At 36.2% G+C, this 18,244-nt stretch overlaps 1 protein-coding gene, 2 long non-coding RNA genes and 1 other non-coding gene across 4 annotated transcripts; 2 read left to right on the top strand and 2 right to left on the bottom strand.

Annotated features, from left to right (window-relative positions):
- Positions 1–2,822: 2,822 nt before the first annotated feature.
- On the top strand, positions 2,823–5,158 carry LOC129874199 (uncharacterized). Its single transcript, XR_008762846.1, has 3 exons — positions 2,823–3,295; positions 4,160–4,201; positions 5,038–5,158. It is a non-coding gene; the product is annotated as an uncharacterized LOC129874199 (long non-coding RNA).
- A 5,151-nt stretch (positions 5,159–10,309) lies between these two features.
- On the top strand, positions 10,310–12,677 carry LOC129874245 (uncharacterized). Its single transcript, XR_008762858.1, has 3 exons — positions 10,310–10,644; positions 11,509–11,550; positions 12,387–12,677. It is a non-coding gene; the product is annotated as an uncharacterized LOC129874245 (long non-coding RNA).
- Positions 12,678–15,176: 2,499 nt separating this feature from the next.
- Positions 15,177–15,375, bottom strand: LOC129875346 (U2 spliceosomal RNA). The gene has a single exon (XR_008763148.1). It is a non-coding gene; the product is annotated as a U2 spliceosomal RNA (small nuclear RNA).
- Positions 15,376–16,974: 1,599 nt separating this feature from the next.
- On the bottom strand, positions 16,975–17,605 carry LOC129874032 (uncharacterized). Its single transcript, XM_055949254.1, has one exon. It carries the CDS (start codon positions 17,462–17,464, stop codon positions 17,060–17,062), a length of 405 nt encoding a protein of 134 aa, XP_055805229.1. The 5' UTR covers positions 17,465–17,605; the 3' UTR covers positions 16,975–17,059.
- Positions 17,606–18,244: the final 639 nt, after the last annotated feature.

Below are 18,244 nucleotides of genomic sequence, written 5' to 3'. Positions count from 1 at the left end.
AAATAACAATGTCGAGTACAACAAAGTTTGACGTTGAGAAATTCAATGAGACTAATTTCTCATTGTGGAAAATGAAAATAAAAGCAATACTGAGAAAAGACAATTGCTTAGCTGCAATTGAAGGCAGGCCCACAGACTTTGTTGATGACAGCAAGTGGAATGACATAGACAGCAACGCAGTTGCTGATCTACACTTGGCACTAGCTGATCAAGTATTGTCTAGTGTGGCAGAAAAGCGGACGGCGAAGGAAATATGTGATACTCTTACAGGGTTATATAAGGCCAAGTCTTTGCATAATAAAATCTTCTTAAAAAGAAGATTGTATACTCTTCGAATGACAGAGTCCATGTCAGTTACTGAACATATCAATACTTTGAATACTCTGTTTTCGCAACTTACAACAATGGGTTGCAAAATAGAGTGGACTGAACGTGCGGAGCTTCTACTTCAAAGTCTGCCTGACTCGTATGATCAACTCATCATCAACCTGACGAACAATACTGACAGTCTAGTTTTCGATGAAATTGCAGCCGCTGTCTTGGAAGAAGAAAATCGGCGCAAAAATAAGGAAGACAGACAAGCAAGTTCGCAACAAGCTGAAGCTTTGATGATGGTGAGAGGAAGACCAACTGAACGTGATCCTAGTGGGAGTCACAATCATGGCAGATCTCAATCAAGAAGTAAGAAGAATATCAAGTGTTACAATTGTGGCAAGAAAGGGCACTTCAAGAAAGATTGTCGGTTCAAGAAGAAGAGTGAACACCCTGAGCCATCAAATGCTCAAGGGAATGTTGCATGTACCTCGGATGATGACGATATTTTATGTAGCGAGGCAATATCAAATAATGAAGGCAGAAAATGTTTTGCTGATGTCTGGATCATGGACACAGGAGCAACATGGCACATGACTTCCAGGAGAGAATGGTTCCATCAATATAATCCTATCTCAGGAGGATCTGTGTTTATGGGAAACGATCATGCTTTGGATGTTATTGGTATTGGGTCCATCAAAATAAAGATGTATGATGGCACGGTTCGCACCATCCAGGAGGTACGACATGTAAAAGACTTGAAGAAGAATCTATTGTCTTTAAGACAACTAGATGATAATGGATGTTCGTATAAGACTCATGGTGGAGTCATGAGAATATCCAAATGAGCGCTTGTAGTGATGAAAGCAGAAAAACTTACTGCAAATCTATATGTGCTTAAAGGTGAAACACACTAAGAAGGAGAAGCATCAACCGCGTCAGCAAGTTCATTTGAAGAATCAACGATGATGTGGCATCGTAAACTTGACCATATGTCGGAACGAGGTTTGAAGATTCTTGCTGAGCAAAAACTTCTTCCAGGGCTCAAAAAGGTTTCACTACCCTTTTGTGAGCATTGTGTTACTAGTAAGCAAAATAGACTGAAGTTTAGCAGTTCCCTACTAAAAGCAAAGAAATACTAGATCTGGTTCACTCTGATGTCTGGCAAGCACCGGTGGAGTCTCTAGGAGAAGCGAAATATTTCGTGTCATTTATCGACAATTACTCCAGGAGAAGTTGAATCTGAGAAAAAGATCAAGTGTTTGAGGACAGATAATGGAGGAGAATACACTGGTGATGAATTTAATAACTTTTGTAAACAAGAAGGTATTAAACGGTAGTTCACGGTGGCATATACTCCATAATAAAATAGAGTAGCAGAGCGGATGAACAGAACTTTGTTGGAACGGACAAGAGCTATGTTGGCAACTGCAGGGTTGGAAAAACCATTCTAGGCAGAAGCAGTCAAAACCGCCTGTTATGTGATCAATCGGTCACCATCACCCGCAATTGATCTGAAAACGCCAATGGAGATGTGGACAGGAAAACCAGCTGATTATTCTCGCTTACATATATTCGAAAGTCCTGTTTATGTTATGTACAACACCCAAGAAAAATCAAAGTTGGATCCAAAATCCAGGGAATGTATTTTCTTAGGGTATGCTGATGGAGTCAAGGGGTATCACTTGTGGGATCCCACAGCCCGCAAGGTGGTAATCAGCAGGAATGTTGTATTTGTTGAAAACAAGATACAAGCAAAAGAAGGTAGCACTTCAAAAGAAAAATCAGAGACTACTACAGTTGAAGTTGAAGAAATAGAAGAAGTTCCAGTTTCTTCTGAAGCAGCACCAGAGCACGAAGAACAAGAGCAAGCTGAGATCGAAACTCCAGAAGTTCGACGGTCAACTAGGGAGAGAAGAGAACCAGCTTGGCACTCAGATTATTCTATGGAGAGTAATATTGCATACTGTCTATTAACAGAAGATGGAGAGCCTTCAACCTTTCAAGAAGCTATGAAAGGCCAAGAATCATCTCTGTGGGTGGCAGCAATGCAAGAAGAAATTGAAGCTCTTCATAAAAATAAAACATGGGATCTTGTTCAATTACCACAAGGAAGGAAGGCTATTGGAAACAAATGGGTCTACAAGATCAAACGCAATGGTAATGATCAAGTGAAAAAGTATCATGCAAGATTGGTGGTGAAAGGATTCGCTTAGAAAGAATGTATAGACTTCAATGAGATATTTTCTCCGGTGGTTCGACTCACAACAATTCGAGTGGTCCTGGCGATGTGTGCTACATTTGACTTGTACTTTGTTACATTCCGTATTTTTGCATTTTGGATTATTCGTACGCTAACGATTATAAATTCAAGGACTTTTAATTTTGAATTTTAAAATGACATGATTCGTTGTAGATGCCAAGTTATATGAATAATTTATGTGTAGTAAAATAAATCTCAAGAAGGACCCTTAAGCCAAATCAAAATAGAAGCCATCAAATATGTTTTTCTTAAAGTCACGTTTCGGGTAAGCTGACTTCGGGAGGCCATAACCTCTTTATAATTTGAGAATTTGGGAAAACTCTCAACATGAAAGTTGTAGATAATTGAAATATCTTTCCAACCATAGGTCGTGGGACGAAATGTGATATCGGAGTAATAAGATATAGACGTTTTAAGTCTGACAGGCCAAACTAAATAGTGAATTCGGCCCAACCCAATTTTAATTCGGGTCAGGCCCAATACCCACGAAATTAATCAAAATTCTATGTCTTCCTTCATAGTTTAGACCAAGAAATATCTGGAAATTTCCAGAGAGAGTAAGATAAGGGAAAGCTAGAGAGAAACACCAACATCCACCACAATTAAAGCCCCGAATCTCAAAGCTCTTGAAGAGAAAATTGTTGTACGTCGCGTTGGCTTCAATTTGAGCTAGAAATCAGCCAATAAGGAGAAGATTTTATGTGGTGCTGCAAATTTAAGGTAATATTAAAGTCTCCTTTTCATTGTTAATAAGTTTAGTTAGAGTTTTAACGGATTAGAACGGAGAAAATAGTGTTATAAACTAGTTTGGTGATTTGTTGAGAGTTATGGGTTAAAGGGTTGATTTAGGTAGATTAAATAGATGGAATTATCTTAGTGATGATGTATAATAATGTTTGATATTGTTTTGATGTTGTTGATGAGTTGTTGTTCTTGAATTTGGAGGAAAAAGGTGTATGAAGATTGTGAATGTTCAAACCCGTTTTTGGAATTGAGTAGCTGGTAGTAATTTTGGAATATCTCATTGTGTAGACCTTCGATTTTAGATATTAAACATGTTTTGGAAAGCTAATACACGTACCTACAACTCTTATGTTTATGTCTTAGTCTATATCTGCTGTTATGATGTCGAAAACTGAGCATGAAGCTTAAGACAAATTCTGTCCAGATTCTGGATTGAAAATTCCTTCATGTATAGCTGTTCGTATTTTGATGATATCTCTTTGTAGAAAATGAATTTTGAGTTGATTTCTTTTGCATTGGAAACTTAAGACATAGATCTAAATGTTTCATGAAGGTTATAAAGTCCAGTTTTGCCGTTTTCATTTTCAAATTTTAGATACAACGTGAGGTACTTGACTTTCCGAATTTACTGCTTTGGTAACATGAATAATAAATCTTATTTTGTGTCAATATTTTGGATTGTTGATGTTGGTTGATGATTATATGGCTGGTTTGAAAGTGGGAAAAGTGAGTGGTATAGGGGAGGTGCTGTCCAATTTTTTTTAGAAATAACCTACTAACGATAGACTACGTTTTATTCTTGTCCATAGCTTAATCATAGTGCTTAACGTTTTAATATAGGTTGAGACAATATTGGACAACATATACGTATAAACGCTAAAGGTATGTAAAGTTAACATCTTCTTCTTTTGGCATGATCCATATGAAACGAACGAATGACGTATGCTTAAATTCCAAAGAAACTCGTATTCGTAGATATACTCGGATGGCTACCGTTCTTGATTTTCAAAATTTATATTGTTATGTCTTGACTCATGTGTATGATTCCAGCCATCCTAGTTGGTATAACTCATGTTGTGGTATAATTCATATTTTAGTATAATCCATAATTGATGTGATTCATAATGACTATTGTCTTGGTTTTCAAATGATGGACTATTTTGCTTATTCTATTAAGTCTCCGATAATGATCAAATTTCGCAAGGTTGCTAATGATACCTTATTCGTGCATATTGTTATGGTATTATTCACCGAGTCCTACGATAGGCCGGGTATGTTATCATGTATGGATTCCACTACATTATTCACCGAGTCCCTTACTAGAGGGCCGGGTACGTGATATGATAATATGATATTATGATGATATGACGATATGATTATGGCACCGAGTCCCATAATGGGCCGGGTACGGTATCAGTGTACACTACTCTATTCACCGAGTCCCTTGCTAGAGGGCCGGGTATGGTATATATATACATATGACGATATATTGATATAATTGTGACACCGAGTCCCATAACGGGCTAGGTACGATATATGATGATATGCATGTCTTCATTTTATAAGACACAGGTACAGTGATTTATTGATTATGATACTTAACTCCTGAATCTTTATTTCAGATGTGATCTCCTTTACGGTATTTTATGCTTTATATACTCAGTACATAGTTCGTACTGACCCCCTTTTGTTCGGGGGGCTGCATTTCATGCCTGCAGGTACAAATACTCATTTTGGAGAGCCGCCAACTTAGGATTCTACTCAACGAGTTTGAAGTGCTCCATTGTCTCGGAGCCCAAACTTTGGGTACTAATCCTTATAATATATATATTTGTGTATTTAGGGGTACGACGGGGCCCTGTCCCGTCATATGCTATTGTTAATTCTCTTAGAGGTCTGTAGACATATGAGTGGGTTGTATATAGATGTTGTCCGGTGTACTAGTATGACTTATGTTTTTGGACGTTTACATTCAGAATGGAAGCCTTGTCGGCTTACATATTATGTTATCTTATTTTTGACAATTAAGACTCCCCAAGAAATAGGTGATTTTAGTATATATATAAGTAACAGTTTGAGACAACGTGCTACCCATATAAATCCTTTATCATGCTTAATTGCCGATTGACTATAGATAATATGTGTGTATACGAGGGTCCAATTTGGACACTAGTCACGGGGCTAGGTCGTGACAAAAGTGGTATCAGAGCAGTTCATCCTCGGAGTGTCTACAGACCGTGTCTAGTAGAGTCTTGTTTATCGGTGTGTTGTGCACCACATCTATAAACAGGAGGCTACAGGACATTTAGGACGTTGCCTTTTTTTCATATCTAAGATCGTGCGATAGAGCCCAGCCGTAGGACATGAAATTCTTTTTTTCTATCTTTTGATTTCAGCTGAAGAACGACATTGATAGAAGAAAACGATTGATGATATTGGAAGCTACACAATATACGGGTAAGTAATGATGCGAAAGAGGTATGGTGGATAAGGTAAGCATATTGAAGTATGATTGAAATGTAAAGTTGAAAATTGAAAGAAAAAGTAGACATGAAAGTGTAACAGGTGCAGTTCGAGTCGGACATAAGAGGTAAGTCCATCATTTTCATACTGTTGTTGATATTGGGTGCCCTGTGTGGCTGCGATATGATATGAATATATATATATGTTGAACCTGTGAGGCATTGTTGGTATTTTCTGCGTGCAGATTTTGAGATAGTAAGAAATACAGAGGAAACTCTGCCCATTTTTTTTTTCAGAAAAAAAAAAGAAGAGAAAGTGGGACATAAGTTCATAATATATTTTGAAGGTTGATAACCATGAGGTAAATTTATTTTGTTGTAGTAAAGAGTTAAGAAATACCCCAATGTCATCATTAAGGGACACCATTCTTATTTGGGGAAATTTTATTTCGGAAAAAGCCTATTTAGAATTGATTTGAATGAACCAATATAACTTCCAATCGCATGTTTGCCTTAAAAGAAGCTTATGTTGAAGGAAAAAAAAACATCTCATAATTAAGTTTTACTTCCATTGAGAAGTACAAGGCACTCAACAATTAGTTTGTGAATTAAATAATTCATTCAAAATTTAAGAATAAGTGTAGAGGTAAACCAGGTGCATCAAGCACTAAGAGGTCCGGTGGTGCTCGTTGGATTCTAGCTTCCTTTTGGTGGTGGTTGAAGAATGCCTTATGATAACATTTTATTAGTCCTTAACCAATTAATTGGAGATGGAACTGGTGAATGGAAAACATAAACTTGTGGAATATTCAGGATCATGTATTTCATGTGTTGTTCATGAAATGCTAGGATGATTCGAAAGGGGTTTTGATACTAAGGGATAATTTACAAAAAGGTTAAGTACGCTTACTCCACCGAGTATAATTGACCCTTAGTAAGAATCGTGAATAAGGTTAAAAAGTGTTACACTATGGGATTGAGTAAGAACAGAATATAATGTGAGTATGATGAGAATCGTTATGAAAATAAGTAAAGTCTAGCGGAAAAGTGGCTAATGGATATGATTTTGAGTAAGATTAAAAGTTAGTATTGGGTACACGACAAGGGTGAAAGCGTATAAGGCATAAAGGAGTATTGTGTATATGTGACTTCACCTCGAAAAATAGTGAAATCCTTAAATGATAGGAAATGTAGATTTGCAAAAATAACGAATGTATTGTGAGATTACTAGAGGAACATGTGATATCTATTGAGATAAAGATAGCGTTATAAGAAAGCTTGGAACACTGATCACTAGAATATAAGTGCTACCGAATAGAGAATTTGAAACGATTATAAACACTAGCTAATTACTGATTAGAATAAATGGAATGTGGCTTTGAATGAATTGCTACATTAATTATATCATTTGAGTACCATTTATCAGACGAGATTTTGTACTATATATCGGGAATTCTCATCACCTTCTGATTGTGTTGAGGTTTCGTACATGGGTAATCTAAGTTATTGATGATATAAAGAAAGACAGAGATAATGTATTGGAAAAGAATCGCATGAATTTGAAAATTTGAAATGGGGACATAGAGTAGAATATAAATAGATAATGATATGGGTACACCCTAAAGGGGGGAAGTGGATGAGAAAAATATAACTGTAAGATGAAATTAACTGACACTGCAACACGTTAAGGTGAACACCTAAACTTCATATGAGATCCCATGCTGGAACAAGTTAGAAAAATTTGAAAGTCAGCAATAAATGGAAAAATAAAACCAAGATGATATTTGAGATGGTGCTCAGAATTATTGGTAAAGATCTTGGATAGTGTGACATCAAAAGATGGATGCTTATAAAAAGGACGAATACAACATGAGAATAGTAACAAGTAGCTCGAAGATATTATAAATGATAGCAAGGTTATACTGGATTAGAGGTTGAGATGTTGGCAACGTAATTATCGGCTAATAAGATTGGGATATACAAGTAGCAAAGGAGAGAAATCTCTCATATGGTAGAATATGAGAAAACTTAATAGTAAGTAAAGGAAGGAATGCAAGTATGACAAAATAGACAGCAAGTGAGTGTTAGTACAATAAGAAATTTATAGCAGAATAAGCCAAGAGAAGGAAAGACTATGATTAGAATTGAATACACGTTGTACAAATTCTACAAGATTGGTTATGCAGCCTATGAATATTGGTATGCTAAGGGTGATATCAAGTGATTACTTGATAAGTAGAATAAGAATTTAGTAACCACAATGCGATTGCAATATTCCGGATACATCAAAGAAAAGTATAAGATGGTTTGAGGAAAAAACTATAGAGATATAATTAGTATTGGGGGCAAAAGCCATAGGTGAGTCCTGATATCAACTGAAAGAGGTAAGAGAAAATATAGGGACTGCATAAAGACTAACGTGGAGACATTTAGGTATTTTCTGGGCTGATTTAAGCACCTACACATATTCGTATAAAGATTGCAATAGTATGTGTGGTAAGAGAAGTAAGAGAAAATTAGAGTAAAGGGGCAATAGAAAAGTTTGAGTCAAAAATAGAGAAATGACTCAAGATATTATGCCTAAAATATTGCCAGTTAGGGTAAAGGAAATTATGAAATGACTTAACCGAGACAATCAGAATAGGCGGGTTACTGGTTACTGGATGACGGTAAGGTTATAAGATGAAGGAACCTTAACACTAATTGATAACCAACCCAAAAGATCAAGATCAAGAGGTAAAAACAAATGATAGTTAAAGACCTTCAAGTCAAAGTCAGAAAGTTACACATGATGCCGAGGATTCCAGAATACGGATTGTCATAGTAGGGTAAAGAAAGAATATTGGAGTACCAAAATATTACCCTGGTGAAATTTCGATTTACTAGTAGAACTTGGAGTGCGTTATAATGAACTAAAGCGAGTCGACAAATGGAGGAGGTCTATGAACGGCATAATTAACTAAGAGAACACTTGAGAAAATATTGGGAAGCAATTAATATGAATTTTTTTTACAGGCTTACCTAGCACTCCACAGAAGTATGATTCCATATGGGTGATTGTAGATAGGCTGACAAAATCAACCCACTTTCTTTCAGTTAGAACTACATATTCAATAGAGGACTATGCGAGGTTATTTATCAAAGAGATAGTAAGACTTCATGGGATTCCCATATCTATTATCTTAGACAGAGGGGCTTAATTTATAGCTAGCTTCTGGAGATCATTTCAGAAGGGATTGGGAACACAAATAAATCTTAGTACAACATTTCACCCTCAGACTAATGGGCAAGCTGAACGCACTATTCAGACGCTAGAAAATATGTTACGGGCCTGTATTATTGACTTTAGAGGTACTTGGGATGACCATTTGCCACTTATTGAGTTTGCCTATAATAACAGCTACCATTCTAGCATTCAGATGGCACCGTATGAGGCTTTATATGGCAGGAAGTGCAGGTCACCTATTGGTTGGTTTGATGTTGGTAAGGTTAAGTTAATCGGACCTGATATGATTCAACAAGCTGTTGATAAGGTCAAGCTTATTCGGGAAAGGCTATTAGCAGCCCAGAGTCGACAGAAATCATATGCAGACAATCGACGTCGACCCTTAGAGTTTCAGGTTAGTGATTGGGTGTTTTTGAAGGTGTCACCCATGGAGGGGGTAATGAGATTCGGTAAGAAAGGAAAGCTTAGCCCGTGCTACATTGGCCCTTATCAGGTTACTCGTAGAATAGGCAAGGTTGCATATGAGTTGGACCTACCATCTGATTTGGAAGCAGTGCACCCTTTTTTTTCATGTGTCGATGCTTCGCAAATGCATTGGTGATCCTTCTAAAGTATTCTCCATGGATGATATCCAGGTGACGGAGGAGCTTTCTTACGAGGAAAACCCTATAGCTATACTTGATCGCCAAGTCAGAAGGTTACGTACTAAGGATGTGGCTTCCGTCAAAGTATTGTGGCGAAATAACAATAGAGAAGAGATGACCTGGGAAGCCGAGGAAGAGATGAAGGATAAGTATCCTCACTTGTTTTCTACGCCTACAGGTAATCTAAACCTCTCGATTAATTATATTGATTGACATATAAAACTATTTGTTGTTGCAAAAAAAAGACTATTCCCCCAAATTTCTTATAAGACTTTATGAGGCGGGTTTAACATTCGAGGACGAATGTTCTAAAGGGGGGAAGAATGTTACATTCCGTATTTTTGCATTTTGGATTATTCGTACGCTAACGATTATAAATTCAAGGACTTTTAATTTTGAATTTTAAAATGACATGATTCGTTGTAGATGCCAAGTTATATGAATAATTTATGTTTAGTAAAATACATCTCAAGAAGGACCCTTAAGCCAAATCAAAATAGAAGCCATCAAATATGTTTTTCTTAAAGTCACGTTTCGGGTAAGCTGACTTCGGGAGGCCATAACCTCTTTATAATTTGAGAATTTGGGAAAACTCTCAACATGAAAGTTGTAGATAATTGAAATATCTTTCCAACCATAGGTCGTGGGACGAAATGTGATATCGAAGTAATAAGATATAGACGTTTTAAGTCTGACAGGCCAAACTAAATAGTGAATTCGGCCCAACCCAATTTTAATTCGGGTCAGGCCCAATACCCACGAAATTAATCAAAATTCTATGTCTTCCTTCATAGTTTAGACCAAGAAATATCTGGAAATTTCCAGAGAGAGTAAGATAAGGGAAAGCTAGAGAGAAACACCAACATCCACCACAATTAAAGCCCCGAATCTCAAAGCTCTTGAAGAGAAAATTGTTGTACGTCGCGTTGGCTTCAATTTGAGCTAGAAATCAGCCAATAAGGAGAAGATTTTATGTGGTGCTGCAAATTTAAGGTAATATTAAAGTCTCCTTTTCATTGTTAATAAGTTTAGTTAGAGTTTTAACGGATTAGAACGGAGAAAATAGTGTTATAAACTAGTTTGGTGATTTGTTGAGAGTTATGGATTAAAGGGTTGATTTAGGTAGATTAAATAGATGGAATTATCTTAGTGATGATGTATAATAATGTTTGATATTGTTTTGATGTTGTTGATGAGTTGTTGTTCTTGAATTTGGAGGAAAAAGGTGTATGAAGATTGTGAATGTTCAAACCCGTTTTTGGAATTGAGTAGCTGGTAGTAATTTTGGAATATCTCATTGTGTAGACCTTCGATTTTAGATATTAAACATGTTTTGGAAAGCTAATACACGTACCTACAACTCTTATGTTTATGTATTAGTCTATATCTGCTGTTATGATGTCGAAAACTGAGCATGAAGCTTAAGACAAATTCTGTCCAGATTCTGGATTGAAAATTCCTTCATGTATAGCTGTTCGTATTTTGATGATATCTCTTTGTAGAAAATGAATTTTGAGTTGATTTCTTTTGCATTGGAAACTTAAGACATAGATCTAAATGTTTCATGAAGGTTATAAAGTCCAGTTTTGCCGTTTTCATTTTCAAATTTTAGATACAACGTGAGGTACTTGACTTTCCGAATTTACTGCTTTGGTAACATGAATAATAAATCTTATTTTGTGTCAATATTTTGGATTGTTGATGTTGGTTGATGATTATATGGCTGGTTTGAAAGTGGGAAAAGTGAGTGGTATAGGGGAGGTGCTGTCCAATTTTTTTTAGAAATAACCTACTAACGATAGACTACGTTTTATTCTTGTCCATAGCTTAATCATAGTGCTTAACGTTTTAATATAGGTTGAGACAATATTGGACAACATATACGTATAAACGCTAAAGGTATGTAAAGTTAACATCTTCTTCTTTTGGCATGATCCATATGAAACGAACGAATGACGTATGCTTAAATTCCAAAGAAACTCGTATTCGTAGATATACTCGGATGGCTACCGTTCTTGATTTTCAAAATTTATATTGTTATGTCTTGACTCATGTGTATGATTCCAGCCATCCTAGTTGGTATAACTCATGTTGTGGTATAATTCATATTTTAGTATAATCCATAATTGATGTGATTCATAATGACTATTGTCTTGGTTTTCAAATGATGGACTATTTTGCTTATTCTATTAAGTCTCCGATAATGATCAAATTTCGCAAGGTTGCTAATGATACCTTATTCGTGCATATTGTTATGGTATTATTCACCGAGTCCTACGATAGGCCGGGTATGTTATCATGTATGGATTCCACTACATTATTCACCGAGTCCCTTACTAGAGGGCCGGGTACGTGATATGATAATATGATATTATGATGATATGACGATATGATTATGGCACCGAGTCCCATAATGGGCCGGGTACGGTATCAGTGTACACTACTCTATTCACCGAGTCCCTTGCTAGAGGGCCGGGTATGGTATATATATACATATGACGATATATTGATATAATTGTGACACCGAGTCCCATAACGGGCTAGGTACGATATATGATGATATGCATGTCTTCATTTTATAAGACACAGGTACAGTGATTTATTGATTATGATACTTAACTCCTGAATCTTTATTTCAGATGTGATCTCCTTTACGGTATTTTATGCTTTATATACTCAGTACATAGTTCGTACTGACCCCCTTTTGTTCGGGGGGCTGCATTTCATGCCTGCAGGTACAAATACTCATTTTGGAGAGCCGCCAACTTAGGATTCTACTCAACGAGTTTGAAGTGCTCCATTGTCTCGGAGCCCAAACTTTGGGTACTAATCCTTATAATGTATATATTTGTGTATTTAGGGGTACGACGGGGCCCTGTCCCGTCATATGCTATTGTTAATTCTCTTAGAGGTCTGTAGACATATGAGTGGGTTGTATATAGATGTTGTCCGGTGTACTAGTATGACTTATGTTTTTGGACGTTTACATTCAGAATGGAAGCCTTGTCGGCTTACATATTATGTTATCTTATTTTTGACAATTAAGACTCCCCAAGAAATAGGTGATTTTAGTATATATATAAGTAACAGTTTGAGACAACGTGCTACCCATATAAATCCTTTATCATGCTTAATTGCCGATTGACTATAGATAATATGTGTGTATACGAGGGTCCAATTTGGACACTAGTCACGGGGCTAGGTCGTGACAAAAGTGGAGCAGCTAGATGTCAAAACTGCAGTTCTTCATGGAGAGCTTGAAGAAGAAATTTATATGCTCCAACCAGAAGGTTTTGAAGAACAGAGAAAAAAGAACTTGGTTTGCAGGTTGAACAAATCTCTATACGATCTCAAACAAGCGCCGAGATGTTGGTATAAGAGATTTGATTCCTTCATTATAAGCCTTGGATACAACAGACATAGTTCAGATCCTTGTGTTTATTACAAGAGATTTGGTGATGAAGATTTTGTTATTTTGTTGTTATATGTTGACGACATGTTGGTAGCAGGCCCCAACAAAGATTGTCTCACAAATTTAAAGGCACAGTTGGCTAGGGAGTTTGAAATGAAGGACTTGGAACCAGCAAACAAGATTCTAGGGATGCAAATTCACCGAGACAGAAATAATAGGAAGATTTGGCTTTCTCAAAAGAACTACTTGAAGAAAATCTTGAGACGCTTCAAGATGCAAGACTGTAAGTCAATTTCTACCCCACTTCCTATTAATTTCAAGTTATCCTCAAGTACGAGTCCTAGCAATGAAGTAGAGAGGATGAAGATGTCTCGAGTACCGTATGCATCAGCAGTGGGAAGTTTAATGTTCGCCATGGTATGTACAAGACCTGACATTGCACAAGCAGTGGGAGTGGTTAGTCGGTACATGGCTAATCCTGGTAGAGAGCATTGGAATACTGTTAAGAAGATCTTGAGATACATCAAGGATACCTCAGATGTTACAATGTGTTATGGAGGATCAGACTTTACTGTTAAAGGTTATGTTGATTCAGATTATGCAGGTGATCTTGATAAAAGCAAGTCCACCACAGGTTATGTGTTTACTCTTGCTGGAGGAGCTGTAAGCTGGGTTTCAAAACTGCAGTCTATAGTGGCTACATCTACGACGGAAGCAGAATATGTAGCAGCTACACAAGCTAGCAAAGAGGCAATATGGATGCAGATGTTATTGGAGGAGCTCGGGCACAAACAAGAGAAGATTACTTTGTTTTGTGACAGTCAGAGCGTTTTGCATCTTGCAAAGAATCCGGTATTTCATTCAAGGACAAAGCACATACGAGTTCAGTATTACTTTGTTCGTGAGAAGGTGGAAGAAGGCAGTGTGGATATTCAGAAAATTCACACTAGTGACAACCTGGCAGATATGTTTACAAAGCCGATCAACAGTAACAAGTTCATATGGTGTCGATCTTCTATTGGCCTAGCAGAAACGTAATATTACAGTAATTGGGTAGAAAGGATGGTGTGAAGACTTAATTGATTCTCAATTAAATCTTCAAGTGGGAGAATGAAAAAGAGTCAACAAAGGAGGCCAACAGAGTCAAAAAGGGAGGCCAACAAAGTCAAAAAGGCTGCCTCCCTAATGACTTTGTTGCAGCCTTCCTTTGTTGAATTGATCATACGCGTTTTGAAAACGCGTAAAATAATTTTACGCGTTTTCATTCTCCTATAAATAGGGTCTCTTGCCCTCATTTGAAATCATCCCAAAAAGAGAGAGTAAGAATACAAAGAGAGTAATACACCAAGATAAATATTGTAGTCTTGAGTGTCCTCTTTAGTAGTTGTTCCTTTTACAAGAGAGAAGTATTAATTGTTGTTTTCTCCTTGTATTTGAGAACTGTGTACTTCATACAATAATGGTGAAATCCTTCTACCCCGTGGTTTTTCCCTTCTATCAATTAGAGGGGTTTCCACGTAAAATTCTCGTGTTCAATTTATTTTCATTATTTTTATCATATCAAACTTTAGTTGTTGTGCTTTCTACTCCCAACAGTATATTTATAATCGGGTCGGTTTGGGTTCGGTTTGACTTTTTTTAGTTAAAACCAAATCAACCCTATAATGGTCGGGTTTTTTTTTCAAACACCAAACCAAGTCAAACCAAACCGCTATTCTGGTTTTTTTTCCGATTTGATTCGATTTGTCTGTTTGGTACGGTTTATCGGTTTGCCCTGTATAACCCTACCGCTAATGATGACATAGTTTCGCTTATGAAATCCAGTAGCACTGAACTGTAGGATTAGCGCGATTCATCTCCTTTGGCTAAAGAAAATTTAGTGTGTAACGAAAAAATAGAATAAAATGAAGCTTTTACTTTACATGGTAGAGGGTTCTTATACCCCACTTTTGATTGATGGTCTATAGACTAACCAAAAATATTAAGGAATTAGACATAAATTTTAATTATGATGTTAATTACACATTTTATCACTTATAAAATAATAAAATTACCACACATTAATCAAAATTTATCCTGATACATTTAATCAAAAAACTTAGGACTGTTTTGGTGGGGGTACACTCCAGGCCCTTGCAAAAGTTCAACGCATGGGCTACGCTTGAGAGCCCAGATGGCAAGGCACCTCGATGAACTCTCCACCTCAAAAAATTAAAGTTTATATCATGCGAACCAATAATCCACGTATCAAATATTAAACTAAAAAGAACAAATACTACACTTCGTCTGAGCCAAAAGGCCGACAAAGTTGTGTTGGAAGTTGAGGCCCGTTTGGCATTTTATATCATATAGATATCTTGTTCCTCAGTCTGGAGGCGATGTGGGACTACTGGACAAACACACCACATTTGCGAGAGCCATGAATTACACGAGCAATTTGCAGCAAAGGACCAAGAAAATCAATGTACTTTTTTACATGTAATTATTTGAAAGAAAAACATACTTATTGTGTTCTTTTTTTCCGAGCAAGTAGTTCAAAATTATGGAATTTTAAATACATTCCTCAAAGTGTTTCTCCATATGATGTTTATTATCATCTAGGGTTGTAGTTAGATGGATAAGATCCATTACCCTTAACTAAATATTTGGGGTTCAAGCTCCGTATATGAAAAAAATCCTGCTTGGGAGTACTTTCCCATTAATGAGTCTTATCCGAATTAGTCGGGGCTTCAATGCTTAAAAAAAATATATGGTGTTTGCTTGTTTATGATAGTTAAAATTGGTACAAAAGCATTGAATGGACTTAATGGAACTATAACTTGTTCTTGAACCTTTTTTTTTCTTGAATTGGTCCCAATAAATGTGCTGCTAATATTTTTCATAAAGGAGTAGGATCAGCAAGCAGAAGGCAATTGCTGAATATGTACTTAGATATGGGGAGGAGAATTTAAAATTAGGCAGCGTCATTTGCCACAAGTCCATAACAAACATAGCTTGAACAAATATAACTAAAGTTCAAATTATATCCAACAAAATGTAAAACTGTCAATGTAGTTTAACGTGGGACCAAATATTTCTCTTCTTCCAGTTCTTATATAGAGAGAGAGACCTAAGATGTTTTACTATGAATTAAAATTAGTGACTTCAGAATGGGTACGATTATATACATGTGCGTTTTTTACAATTTTTTTGTGTACGATATATACATGGTTCGAGTGGATTCAGTTGAACCTGCTATACATCCTCTTCTAATCTCAACCAATTAGATAAAGTTCATTTTATATAGTCCCAACTCCTAAGGCAGCATAGAAATTAGAAACAAACCTAAGGTTGTTGCATACTCTGGGCTTCTGTAATTTTTGAGTTAATGATATGAACAAACCTGTGGCCTCAAAGTTAATGTTTTTCCACAATTGCATATGCTAGTATATATGCATAAACATTAGAAAGGATGAATAAATAACATGAATAATTACCATGACAAGGAAGAAAAATCTGTAAGAACTACAAAAAATTCTCTTTGCTGCAGGCGAAAACATTAAACATGAATATGTTCAGCTCATGTACAATCATCAAATATGACTCTCAACTATATATGTTCAAGTTCCTCTATTTGATAAAGTGGAAAGCTGCAAATTTCTTTCAATGACGATAACCTAAAGTTTTTCGGTCTTTTAATCTGCACAAAACATGTTTTATGTTTCATATCTAGCCCACTTTTGACAGGAAATCAAAATACTTAGGCCTAGTAATGCAGACAAGTCTTCCTTCTTATGAACAACACAGTCCAATGATACAACATAAATCATATTCTATACGTGCTCGTCTATGATCTATACATGTAACATCCCAGGCCTTATTACCTGCTCTTGCCAAAACAAGAATTCCAGATGATTGACACTTCTCTCAAATTCAGACTTGACATAAAGCACAAGATATTTGGCTAAAGAATAGGAACAGAATTCAGACTTGACACACAAAATTGCAAAAAAGCTCCTATGAGAGTGTTATTTCTTCCTCAAATCTCTTAGAATCAACCTTGAGATTTCTATAACTGAACCCTGGAATATCATTCATCTTACAACTCTCAGAAACTTCAACCATAGAACACATTGCAGGTAATCCACCACCAGTCCCTCTTCTCTTCTTCTTTTTCCATTTCATCGTCAAGAACCCGAAACTAGGCCAAGAATTGCCACCACCTGAATCTATTTCCACTGAATTCTTCTGAGATTTATTATTACAACTCCCTTTACTACAATCCAACTCAACTTTTTTGAAATACTCAATCTCTTTCTTCAAAAGTGATCCTATAGTTCCCCTTGTGCCTACCTCAACTGGCACACTTGTACTCATTTTATCAGAGAACCTACTAGTAATACTCCTAGCCCTGTATAACATTCTTTTTTTTGCGAAAAAAATAACAAGAAGAATGTTGGAAGGCTTGTTTGTGAAGAATGAATTGGTTGGTATTTTTAACTTTGCATTAAGGAGCAACTAGTCTAGAGTGCTAATGATAGTGTTTAATAAACATATGCTTTTTCTTTTTTTGTTGAAAGTGGACAGCGTGAGGCTCTGCATAATTGTAGCAGTGGATGGATGGGAGATGTAATCATCAACAAAACTTGCAATCAACGCAATACACCTAAATATAAATTACTAGTACTATTATTTTACCTTTTTCTGTCTCTCTGACTTATTGGTTCATATACAAGTTAGTCATCATGATCAATCCCAAGAGAGAAATATTGGGGTATATAATAGCTACACCCTTGACCCTATCTCTTTATTTAATTTTTTTTTATTATTAAGTTAATGCAAAAAATGAACTTAATCATATCTATGACAGCAGAGTATGCCTCTGTGGTCCTTAGCAATCAATGTCCAGGCTTTCTTCTTCTTTTTTTTTTTAAACCCTTGCTTTGCAAATAATCATAGGATAATTTGGAAAAGACTATCGTGTCTACGCCGCCCCATTAAATTTAAAATGACCTTATATTTATCCATGGTTATTTGATTGATGTACTTATACAACCTAATCATCCACTTAAAATAAAAATGGCGTAAGCAATAACCCTAGTTTCTCTAAAGCGACGTTTACCTAAGATTGCAATGCTTACTAAGTTAAAGAAACCATTATCAATTAAATTAAATACACATGGCTATATTGCTTCTTATGTC

The sequence above is a fragment of the Solanum dulcamara genome, chromosome 11 (assembly GCF_947179165.1).
Source record: "Solanum dulcamara chromosome 11, daSolDulc1.2, whole genome shotgun sequence".
NCBI lineage: Eukaryota > Viridiplantae > Streptophyta > Magnoliopsida > Solanales > Solanaceae > Solanum > Solanum dulcamara.
Note: the sequence above shows the minus strand (reverse complement) of the source record. Positions and strands in the feature narration are given on the sequence as shown.